Raw genomic sequence first — 13,302 nt, 5'->3', positions numbered from 1 at the left:
TATTTTGCCTGTGTCTAGATGAGCCTTTTAGAGCTACCTTTTTACAAATGGTGCAGATAGCTTTGTGGGATTTACTAAAGCATTTTGATGCCTAATTGTCATGGAAATAATTTGGACTGGACTTTAGAAAGCTTAAGAAGTGGTTGTCTTCATGATTAGGTATCCAAATGTATCTCACCCTTCAGTGACATTGGTTTACAAAGACATGTTTTTACAAGTGCCCCATAAAAAGGATTTCAGACATGCATGTCAGAAGAATTGTGTATTCATTGTAAAATTAACAGAGCTGGCTAAGGTAATGGGAACATTAGTTCTATTTTCAGAAGTGATCAATATACCTAGACATTTAGCATTTGTTGCCAACAGTGATTAAATGAAGAGAAGCCAGGTTGCACATCAGAATTTAACTCCAAAGCTGGGATAAATCTGTTGATCCAGATCTTAACCCATGTTAAATACATGGATTCTGAAAACCGAACAACCTTGTGTCACTTTTGAAATATATGACTGAGTTTGTGATTTCACTATCTTAGATAATGATGTACTCAGTACCTATACCAGGATATAGAATCATAGAATCGTAGAACAGCTTGGGTTGGAAGAGACATTAAGGATCATCTAGTTCCTACCCCCCTGCATCAGGTTGCTCATGGTCCCATCTCACCTGGCCTTGAACACCTTCAGGGATGGGGCATCCACAACTTCTTTGGGCAACCTGTTCCAGTGCCTCACCAACCTCTGAGTGAAAAGTTTCCTCCTGACATCTATTCTAAATCTCCCTTCTTTTACTTTAAAACCATTCCCCCTTGTCCTATCACTATCTGCCTGAGGAAAAAGTTGCTCTCCATCTGTTTTATAAGTATTTTAAGTATTGAAAAGCTGCAATGAGGTCACCCCAGAGCCTTCTCCAGGCTGACCATCCCCAGTTCTCTTAGCTTTTCATCATAGGAGAGGTGCTCCAATTCTTTGATCATCTTTGGGGAAGAAGATCAGAGGTAACATCAATGATGTCAATCATTGAGACGATCAGAGAGGTACATCAGTGGTAAATCCTGAAGATGTTATGCAAAATGGTTCATGAGTCTGCCTAAGCCCTCCTGATGACTCCCTTCTGGCTAAACCCTTCTTAAATGACTGTAGCTGTGCTGTGGTATGCCTAGGGGAGACAGGGAAATAGCTTGGTGCCTAACTCTCAACTGTGTCCCTCCAGAATGTGGAAACAAAGCATGCCTGGTCTCAGGTGAACACATTTATAACATCTAACACACACAAGACTGGGCTGTATACTGAAGGGATATCAATTCTTCTTAAGAGTTTTTGGCCTGGCAATCCAAAATTTTTAGTCCAGAATAAATATTTGATTCTCCTTTGCCTGGTTATCCCAATGCCACCTTAGTGGCCTGGCTGTACTCTAAAAGAGGAACAGTTCCCTATCCCTCCTGCTGAAGCTACATACAATGAGCTGGGGGGCTAACAGGGTACAAGCCAGAGGAGCCTTGGCATCATCTCTGTTCTGTCCTCCCACATCTTCCTGCTACTATCCAGTTGCTGAAACACTACACACTGTCACTTCAGGATGCAGATAGCGGAATATTTTTCAGCAGACTGACCATTTAGACTCAGACTGACAAAAAGTCTTATTTCCCAGTGCAGCATATTTGAATAGTCCTGGATGTAATCCAAACACTAAGTTTAACAAACGGAGAAATCACATTTCTTCCATTTCATCCCACCTCATTCAGAACAGACCTGCTTCTGTGTATCACAACTTTGAAACAATCTGGCACAACCTGAATTTCTGTACTGCAACAGCAGACCTGCTCAATGAAATACATCAGCCCAATGCTGCATGAAACAGAAAATTGTTGTGGCTCGGCACATTTGAAAAGCCTTTGGCACCTGTGATTTTCTTTCCTTTGAACATGAGCAGAGTCCATTTTCCATGCTGTTTTATTCTTTGGCCTCCCTACTGAGTCTGCTGTGAGTTGCATTCACAGGGATTATTGGTGTTTGGAAATAAGGAAATAGGACTTGGAGAGTGGAAGACCAGTAGAATGAGTTCCCCTGTTTAGATCAAGTTTTCTATTTGTAGAAATTTTTGTACTGTTCTGAACTTTACTGAAACTCTGTAATCAGGGATAAACCCTCATTCTTTTGATCTAATATGTCCTAAAGCAAATTTAAATATTAAGGTTACATAGGGACAAACTAGAAATTTCCACTTTTTTCTTTTTTTAATCCCTTTGTGATTATAAACTTTATTATTACTGTCCTAAAATGTGATATAAGAAGTTGCTCCACTTTTGTTCTAACTGGTACAGAAGGTCTGTTTTTATTTTTCTAGCAATTAGATACATAACCATCACTAATCTGATATTCTACTTCCACAACTGACTTTTTTTTTTCCTATGATCATTTAGATCATAGCTCAATTCCAACAGAAACAGTGTGCATTTTTACCCATGATTTTCACAAAAAGCATTTTTGTCACTCCTGCATCTTCAGGGTCCTCTGCGTGACTGTTCACCACAAGGCCAAGTGCATGTAGAGGAAGCTCCATGTGAACTCTAACCTTCAAGAGAGATTCTGAAAGCACAACATGCCCAAAACATCGATGTGACTGGACTCACAACTTCCACTGTTCCTCTGATAGGCACCTCACCTGTCATGAACAAATAAGTTTAGTAAATGAGACGGGGGAAAAGGGGGGGGGGGGGGGGGGGGGAAGTCTTAGACTCCTGTTTAACACGTTGTTTTTTAACTGACAGTATAGACACTGGTTATTTCCCATGTTACAAATGAAAATAAGAGCTATGATTAAATATGGAATTTGTGGAATTTGTGGTTCTTTAAAGATAATTATGAAGACTACAAGAGACTCTCTTTCTTGTCATGACTGTTGTGTGATGAGCAACCAAAGACACTGTAGTTTAGTCCCATGCTACAGTTTCAAATATTAATGCTTTTACTCAAAGTCATGGGATCTAGTCCAGAAATGAAAGCCTACTATCTGTTCTGTTTGCATTGGGCCCAAAAATGTACTTTAAAATTGGCACAATTATACTTATTTCCCTGTGTTTCCCAAGCTACCAGTTTTCCAGGGTGTGCTGTCAAAATTCCAAACACCTACTTTATTTCTTAACATATAAAAACTTTATGATTTCCCCTATTTCAGAACAGCACCAAGTATATTGCTAAACACCCATTCAAGTTTCACTCTGTCTTGAAATTGAATTCAACTATCCCTCAGTGTATCCTGAAGAGTACTACAGTACAAGGAAGCAGCACTGATCAAAATCAGGCAGAATTTCTCTCTCAATCTGTGTGATACTGTCAATAACTTTTGTGATGATGCAATGACTTTAGTTAATACAATACTGATGTTCATTTCTATTGGTTTAATCAGACCCACTGTAAGGCTGGTTGATGACAAAAAAAACATTGATCACACGTGGTCTGCTTCTCATTTCCAGTCAAGCTTTCTGTATTGAGACATGAATAGTTTCATTAATTAGGTGATCTAAACACACTGACAAGCATTCAAGCTAGTCAGGTTCTGGCATAATAGTCCAAGTATTATGGATTCATTCTTTGTAGTCAATGAAAATTTGGTTATTCATTTAAATGAAAGCAGAATCAAAACCTATTCATGTTCCTTATATTTGATTATGCTCCCAGAATATATATACAGCACAATTTCCTCCTACTTTTAGAGGCTGTTATGCTTCACAAGGAAAGACACCAATTATTTAGCCCAGATGTTAAAAAGCCCGTTACATAAGGAAAATCCCTCCTTCTCTGATAAAGAAATCTAAACAACAAGAACAAAACATGACTAGTTAAACGTAGATCTTTCTATAAAAATTTCTGGCTGTAAATCACAATCGTAAGAATTCACATTGAGTTTTCTATAAAGGATGCAGTTGTTCAGCAACATATCAACTGTGCTAAACACTTGGAAAAAAATGAAGCTGAATATTCAGGAGATTTCATTGCTCTGTTGACATCATTGACACTGCATTTATCTATCTTGCATTACTTCTCAGCCACTAACTTTTTCTTTTCCATCCTGTCAGGTTCTAGAGATGCATTTGCAAATCTTTTCATCAAATTTGTGCTATAGATCATTTTTGGACGCTACTACTCCTAGGCCCAATACTAAAATCAGTGGAAGAGGCTTCCCACCAGTCTTGTGATCAGAAATGGGCATTTTTTTTGGAATGGGCCCCCAGCAGCACTCTAATCTGCAGCAGCATGCCAACTGTGGCAGAGCCTGTACCAGCAGCAGGTGTTCTCATGGGAGCACCAAGAGCAGAGCTGCACCTTAGGGGAGAAGGAGACAAGAGCTGAGGGTGACCACAGTGTGATAGCCAGCCTGGGCAGAGCCAAGGTGATGACAAGCTCTGACAACAGCCCAAGGCTCATTAGAGAAGTTGAAATATTCAATCATGTGTGGGGTACATCCAGAAAGTCGTGGCAGAAACATCAGAAGATGAGACTAGAGATAAGGCTACCCATTGTGCAGGTTTCAAGGATATTCCAAGGAATTGTGTGTAGAAATGTTTGTGGGAAAAAAAAATAAAAATCAAATGGCATCTGAGAAAGCAGTTTTAGAGAATTAAGACTTCTACAAACAAGAATGAAATAATTGTTAGCAATTTCACCTCGTTAGAATAAGCAAAGTGCATGCATAATCTATCCTGTTTGTGCATGACATAATGGGACACAGGAATACTCCCACTCCAATAACAATTAAATTCATAGTAAAAGTGAGTTTATGAGTAACATTTAAAAGGAAATAACTTTCAAGGATTAGCTGAAAAATATTTTGAAGTGACTCACACTGTGCCTCATCAGACCTCTGACATGGAAGTATAGCAAGTCCCTTTGCAGATACTTTCAAAGCCTTTCACCTCATGATAATAATACTCTCACATGAAATGTGGGAAATTACTGGATACCCAAGTGCTACCCTAGCATAACTGGTACCTGTCTCAGTTATGCCCATCCCCACTGACTATGAACATAATTCATGATTGGATTTTATTTCTGATGTAGACGTGGTGGCAGGTGAAGACCACAGAAATGAGGAGCACTGAAATAAACAAACAAAACAACAACAACAAAAACTTGTATAAGATGGTAGAAAAGCAGGCCATATTTGAAATCATCTGGTCATTTCTGCTTCTTAATACTTCTCTGACATTCTGTTCTTCCATCCCCCAGGGAGTTACAGGGAAAGATTTTTTTTTCTCCTGTCCTAAGTTTTCTTATTTTTTGAAGCCTAACCTCTCCCCAGGATTTTAATAGTAGCTAGGAGCTAGTTCCCAATCCATTTAAAGGATCAATCATTTGTAAGTGTTTAATTAGCCTAGGGAGGGCAACACTTGATGATATGCATGTCAGGTTTTCCTTGTGCACAGCCATAAACAGATGGTGACTATTTCAGTCCTCAGACCTGTCTTGGTTTGGGCTGGGATAGAGTTAATTTTCTTCCTAGTAGCTGGAATGGTGCTGTTTTGGATTTAGGATGAGGATAATGTTGACACACCAATGTTTTTGTTGTTGCAGAGCAGGGCTTACACAGAGTGAAGGACTTTTCAGCTGCTTGTGCTGTCCCGCCAGAGAGGAGACTGGAGGTGCACCAGGAGCTGGGAGGGGACACAGCCAGTACAGGTGACCCAGTGACCAAAGGGATGTTCCACACCATCTGACGGAATATGGAGAACAATAAAAGTGGGGGCAGTTGTCAGGGGGCTGCCAGTGCTCAGGGACTGACAGGGCATTTGTTGTCTGGTAGGGAGCAATTGTGTTGGGCACCATGACCTTTTATTCCTCCCTCCTTTCCTATTAAATTGTCTTGATCTCAACCCATGAGTTCTCCCCATCCCACTGGGGGCAGGGAGACTGAAGAGCTTTGTGGTGCTGAGCTCCCTGACAGGTAAAACCATGACACATGTGAATCCCAGAAACCGTGGCTGCTTTGGATCTTGGTGGAACCACTGGGCCAGAAAAATATTTTTCATACCTGTCTCCCTTCTCTCATCCTTCACAAAATACAGCTCCCCAAAGCCAGGGACTACTGCTCATGCAGGCTTCAGCTCTCTACAGGGTCGTAAAGATACACTTCAGTTGTCAGCAATGGACCTAGATTAGGCTTGGACTGTTATTATAAACATATATTTCTAGAAGTTTTATTTCTATTCTCCTGCAGGAGAATTCCAAGAGCAGTCACACCAAAGGGGTTAAAGACCACCAAAAACAAACAAACAAACAAACTTTTTACTTGCTTAGAAATAAAGAAATTTGCAGTGGCCATATTATGAATTGTTTTATTGCCATTTGACATTTTGTAATACATTGCTACCATTCCAGTCTTTAATATGTAGACTAAAAAAATAAATGTAGACTAAAAAATAAAGATCTACAAGTACACAGTATTAGTTTAACCCATAATCAATAAAGCAATTGACTCAAAGTATGCTACATAGGCACTTTACAAAACAGGAAAAAGTATTTTAAATCCATGTTTCAAGGATAGTTAAATTCCAAAGGTTACTTCCAACAAATTCAACTACCCATAAGAACTGCTAGTTTGACTGTTTTCAAACATAAGTTCACTGAGAGATTCTGTGTATGGATGTACTTACATATAATATTTCAAAGCAATAATGCTCTCTCTCTTGTGCTTGTTGTGACATTACAAATATATTCTTTGTTTGAAGAAATGTGTGCAATACTTAATGCAAAAATTAAGTTTTTTGTTTTCTTTTGTTTTTGTCTTACATAAGTATAACCAAATACATACACTATTTACAGGGTGTTACAAAATTAATAAGGCTGCTTAGTTTTCAAAGTCTGACCCATTGTACAAACAGGACACACACAGAAAAATAGAAAAGTGTGGATGTTCCCATAGAAGTCCCTATCTAAGTATTTTGCAAAAATGTCCTACTTGCTTGAACACTCCATTGAACTTCCAAAGTGAAGCAGAAATTACTTTTAAAGTTGTTCCACTCTAGCCACAGAGGATTTCTAGCATGGAGCTGTGTCTGGAGAAGAAACAAGTATTTGACTGGCCTCTGGACAATCTGAAATTTCCCGTGGGTGTTAACATCTGCATGACTGTGCACACTGTATATTCATTTACACATACATAACGAGAGAACATCTTTTAGCAAGAAAAAGGAAACATTTCTAATAATGCATTTTCTTTAGGAAAACTAAAGGATATATACAGTGTGTGTGTGTGTATGTATATACATATACAAACCCAACAACAGAACAATTGTCAGCATACAAAAATATGAGTTCAGTATTGTTTTAGACCTCAAAACCTAATGAAAAATCCAGGTATCCTGAGACAGGTATGTACTGTGCATCTAGTTTACCAACACCAGTGTACTGCTGGAGTACAATTAGAAAAGCACTACCTGTATTTATCAACAGTTACAGAGATAAAATACATATAGCAATGCATTAACTTGAGAAACTCTGGTTTTTGTAACACTAAATAAAAACGGTGCAAAATATGCGTACAATGCTGGCAGACATACCCATAAAGTCGATGTAAATAAGTACAGTAACACTATGTAAAAGTTACTGATTTCACTATTTAAATGAAAATAAATGAAAGATACTTTCCTTTCTTGAATATCATGCTTAATCATGATTTGTATACTCACTTTCAAGCAATTGTCTTACACACGTACATGTATATATTACATTGACAATGAATTAATAAAAAAAAAAAATAAAACAACACTATTTGCTTATGAATTTCTCTGGCTAAAAGCAGATAAATGAAACTGGGTTGATTTCCCCCCCATTAGGGTATTCTTATAAATGAAATATGATTACTATAAATTCTCGTTAACATGTTTACTTTTTTGCCTCTAAAAGAATAGCAGTTCTGATAACTGCTGACTTCATTAAAAACAAACAAACAAAGAAACAACCTCAAAACTTGAAGCACTTGCTAAAACCCAGGAAAAACTACCCAAAAAGACACAGAAGATAGCAACTTTCTCAGTGGACATACAATTAGGTGATTGGTTCAACTGAAAGAAGAATATTTATTTTAAAGTGGATTCCTAAACAACAACAAAAGTTTGACATTTAGAAACTGGAATATATATATATATTATTTATTTACAATCTACAGAGATGATAAGCATTATGAAATACATAATTATGGGAACAAGACAGAATCAATACTCGTTTCTTAAAATAATAAAAAAAAAATAATAATAATAAAAAAAAAAGATTGTTTAGATGCAGTCAAAAAGATGCTTACAAAGGTAGGCCAAAGATTGAGGCTCTACTTTAAAATTAAAATGTCAATTTTCTTCCAGCATGAACACTATGGCAACTCAAATGTTACTTGGCCCTTAACCCTCATTTTCTAGTTGTTAAATCTCCTATAGACTACCTGGAATTACAGCAGTCAGCATTTGGTAACATACTTTAACATCCTTGAATTTACTCCCAGATTCATCCTTGAATTTATTCCCAGATCCTTTAACTTATTCCCAGAAGAATTACACTTGTCTTGGGTGAAAAAGCAAAAATTACATATAGAATGCTTTCCCTAAGCCAAACCAGTGCAACACATTCTCATAAAAATGGGCTGCATAATCTGTTGCAGCAGAGGTAAAGATTTCACAAGCTATGGGTGTTACACTTCTTGTAAATCACCACTCTTGGCCATCTCTTCCCATCATCTCTAAGTCTAAGAGTTTATAAAAGTATAAACATAGTGTGGAGAATTGTGTTGTTTAGTTTTTTTTAAGTCTGCGCATTGCATAAAGAATATATACACCTTATTACCACCTTGTTACCAATCAGGAGAAATAGCTGTAGTCATGAACGTATGTACATTTACAATTTATGAATGAGCTTCTTATATGCCCATCCAATGTTATTAGAGGCCAAGATTTCTGTCTGATGCACACTCATGAATCAATAGGTGAAAAATCTGGTCCAGGGAGTGGCTCATAACTATTTGACCCTCAGTAGTTGCCAATGTCAATTACCTCCAGCTTTCAAGAGCAAAATAAAGTATACAATTGCCATGTTATATAAGAGATTGTTTTGGCATATTTGTATGTGTACAATCGTCAATGCGATAAAAAAAAGTGATATGGCCAATTACAGTAACATGTGCATGCAGCAACTTTTATCCTCCAGATTGTGTAATTTATCTTATTATACAGGATTAGTAGCTCTATTTAGCCAAGAGCTGACTTGCATCATAGTAAAGAAATAAAATAAAATAATATTAAATATTCATGTGGGCAAATCTCACATCAAGATCTGAACTCACAGCAGTGAATGACAGCACAGTTCAGACCACACCACCACCACACGGGGTCTGTGGCACCAACCTAGGCATCAGCAGGTTATGGCTTCTGTGTACTTCTGATGTCTGAACAAGCAGAAACTGAAACATTTTTGGCACTTCTGCCTGGAGCGGGAGTTACCCTAGCCAATACTGCCTGTCTGAATAAAACACATTGAAAACTATGAGATTCTGACTGGAATAGCAATTCTATAACTCATGACTCATTCTTATGCATTAGGTCATCCTAGACAGAAAGGTTAAGTTATATTTTTTTTTCTTTCTACACAAAAAGATTAAAGTCCCACTGCTTCCAACAAATACTAAGGAGTGTAAACTTCAAAGCACAATGGAGAAATTGTTACTGAAGTGTTCATTATTGCATGTTTTTGTCACAGTTTAAGGAAAACATTCTATATTTGTGATTTGAATGGTAATTTATATGACTACATATGACTACATATACACATCTTAAAACTAAAATATGTGTGCAGACATATATTTCTGTGGATATATAAAAATACTTATTTTCTTAGCAAAGTTAAAGTCTGTGTAAAAACATTAAGAATACTGAAAAAGGTAGGAGCCCTAATTCCTCCTTTGGAGAAAAGTTACAAGTCCCCTAGATTTCCTATGTAAAGAACACTCTTTGCAAGAGTACATCTTCTTCTGAATCATCACTTCATTGTGGATTAATATATTTCTTGAAATTTTCATAAATAATTATACAATATGCAAAAATTTGGCTGTGAAGTGATTGCTATAGCATAACTATAGATGGTTGTTATACAAAAAATAAATTGTACTCAGGCAGTATATGCCCTGCTCTAATGGAATGTGTAGCTAGCTACTGCTACAAGTAAACTATTTCATAATATAGTTTTTGATTTAATATGTTCACACATTAAACCTCATTTAGGGGCATTTCCTCTGAAAATACTTGGGCTGAAAGAACAGCCAAATGCATATATGTATTTTTATGGGCCCTCTAAAACTCAGTACAGTTTTAAATATATCTGTAACAATTATGGCCACCCCACAAGAAAGAACTGAATTGCTATACAGACCAGTATGACCAAAAGAAGGGAAATGGTGGACAAAGACATTAAAACCCCAAACCATATTTCAACTTAAAATACAGACATTTCCAGTTAAACATAACAACATCCTCATGCCTCATCCTCACACTATGCAGACCTGCTAGTATAATACTGTACAAGAACATACACAGCTTTGAAAAACTCTGAAATGCAGAGGCGCAATAAAGTGAAACATCCACTAGACAGTCTGAAATTCAATCTAAATATAATGGCAACTGAAAAAGGGTAAAACATCACCTCATATGCCATACATGTACTCCCGCGAAAAGAATATGACAATGGGCTACTTAAGATGTGGCTGAGTTTACTGTGATTACAAGCAAATGTTCATAGATGCAGTCTGTAGCCATTAGGCACAGTTCAGAGATGAGTTTTAATCCTTCAACCTTGCTTACATTATATCCTGGAAACATTAATGTCATTGTTCTCAGAAGTTATGATGGTGACAAGAAAAAAAAAAAAAAAAAGTATTATCAGTGCAAAGAGCCCCATATGAAGTGCATGCTCATTATAAAGTCTAGTTTATCCAGGCTTTTATTCCTTCCACAAGAACATATCCTGTGTAGTGTACAAGTGAAACCATTCTCTCAGAACAAGACATTCGTTTTGAAGCTGCTGGCTGTGTATACCTATTGTGTGGCTGAAAAAGACAAATCAAAATGAACCTGATTCCAGTGTAAAATTCCCAAGGAAGACTCCTGTTCTACTAGCATAAGGCTGGAGTGCACAGATTCCAGAAATGCTTTTCGGAAGTCATTTTGCAATGGCAATAGAGAATATATATAGGGTATTTCTTTCTTTTTTTTTTTTTGTATCCTGAGTAAAGTTCTTTTTTTTTTTTTTTAATATATATATATATATTTATTTTTTTTTTCATTTATCAAAGGCCCAAGCACATACTGCTATAGTGCAGTTAGACTTTGTCACACAGTCCCAGTGTTCTAAAAGCCATTATTTGATTGTTTTCCTCATTCTTCTCCAGCTGGTGGTGGTGGTTGGCAGAGCTTGTATAATCTGACAAAAAAAAAAAAAAGCAATCATTACTCTGGGAGCTTGGTCATTATTAAAAGGAAGGAAAATGTAAGGAGTATGAAGGTAAATTTAAGGATTACAAACTAAATCTAAGTCTTCTGCAAAACAAGACATACTGAATTCAGTTTAGTAACATTCTTATAAAAAACAGTAAAATCTTATTCATGAGCATGAAGTTGACATTGACAGTGATATTATTAAAACACACATCTATAAGTAATCTTATAAAGATATCCCAGTTTAGTCAAGTTTTCATAATACTGCACCATAAGACCCCTGAAAGCTAAATTTCACTAATCCAATTACCAGTTGTTGTGAATCTGTAATTTGGAAAAGCTGCATGGTTAATGCAATTGCCTCCACTTTGGTGTTGTGTTGGCATTGAATTAGGTGTTGTGTTGGCATTGAATCTGAACTCAATCTAACACAGTTTCCTATAAAAATTTTGTTATTCAGTCTCGATGTCCAAGAACCCAAGACAGTTATCAGACATACGACGTCATTGTGCAGACTTAGTGCTCTTACCAATGCATTTATAAAGGCTTCTGAATTTCTATTAAAGCCCATTGCATGGACTTAGTTGTTAGCAAGTGTTAGAAATGCTATACTTATGTTAGGAATACTGAAAATGGCAGTCTTTCTGATCTCAGGCTCATTAAAAGAGGCATCTCTGTTCTATAAGTATAACCAGCATACAGTATCTCCCCTACAATAACAGCAATTAAAACCAGCAGTAGACATGATCTCATTTGGAGCTTATATACTTTCCTCATGGAAATGAATATCGCCAAAGGCGTATCACGGAAGTATCACAAAGTAAAGAGACTGAGTTCGGTGTGGCAGGCAGAAAAAAAAAAAAGCATCAGAAACCAAATGAAGAGACAATGATACAGCATGTGCATTAATACTTACCATGAAAAGTACTTGATATTGAAATGCTAACACAAAATAAATAACAGACTTGGTAGGTCTGGCTACAAGCAGGGTTATGAATCATCATCCACTGTCCTGATGGCTAGAGATATTTAAGATGCTTGGAGTTTTCCAAGCATATTTTGCCAATTTGCCTCCTAAACATCACATTAATTTATATCACCACATTTTAACTAATCAGGAATTTCAAAATCATACTACAAATCAAAGAAAACAAAAACCTGGACATGTGGCTGAGCTCCACAAACAATTCAAGATCAACGGGCTGGTGCTTTCTTGGCATGACGCTGCCACTGAAGGTATTTGAAGCACTGTCTGTATGGCTGCCCTTTGAGAGTTGCAGGTCTTTTCAATATCGAGACACATCTTGTCAGATAAAGCATTCTGTGGCTATGCAAAAGCAGGGCAGGATAGCTGCTGTTCTCTGATTTCATTTTCCATGCAAGCTAAAACCCTTGGGACACTGACAACACACCACTGTGGTGGGCTACATAACTTTTATCTGAAGTCTCACTGGAAGCGATTAGCAAGCAGTACTGTTTCTGGATAGTAAGAATGAGGAGCACCACTTCTGCCAGACAGCAATTGCAAACCTGCTTTCAAATCTCCAGCATAATGCATTCTGAAGATCTTTGGATTCTTCCCCACTGTCATATGGAAGATTCAGAAACATGGTGGCCAAGAAACATAGCTGGCCAAGCCGCTTTCCATCATTTTTCAGCAGTCCTGGCTATCGGGGGAGGTCCCAGTTGACTGGTGGCTAGCAAACGTGACACCCATCTACAAGAAGGGCCGGAGGGCAGACCCGGGAAACTACAGGCCTGTCAGTTTGACCTCAGTGCCAGGGAAGCTCATGGAGCAGATCCTCTTGAGAGACATCACGCAGCACTTGCAGGG

General features: G+C 37.4%; 1 protein-coding gene across 2 annotated transcripts in view; it reads right to left on the bottom strand.

Moving 5' to 3' along the window:
• Positions 1–6,316: 6,316 nt before the first annotated feature.
• Positions 6,317–13,302, bottom strand: part of PREX2 (phosphatidylinositol-3,4,5-trisphosphate dependent Rac exchange factor 2) — a 179,542-nt gene continuing 172,556 nt past the window's right edge. For both annotated transcript variants that reach the window (XM_068672027.1, XM_068672028.1), the window contains one exon: positions 6,317–11,454. In XM_068672027.1, coding sequence (XP_068528128.1) covers positions 11,409–11,454 — 46 coding nt within the window. In that variant the 3' untranslated portion in view covers positions 6,317–11,408. The remainder of the gene's footprint in view (positions 11,455–13,302) is intronic.

The sequence above is a fragment of the Anas acuta genome, chromosome 2 (genome assembly GCF_963932015.1).
Source record: "Anas acuta chromosome 2, bAnaAcu1.1, whole genome shotgun sequence".
Classification (NCBI taxonomy): Eukaryota; Metazoa; Chordata; class Aves; order Anseriformes; family Anatidae; genus Anas; species Anas acuta.
Note: the sequence above shows the minus strand (reverse complement) of the source record. Positions and strands in the feature narration are given on the sequence as shown.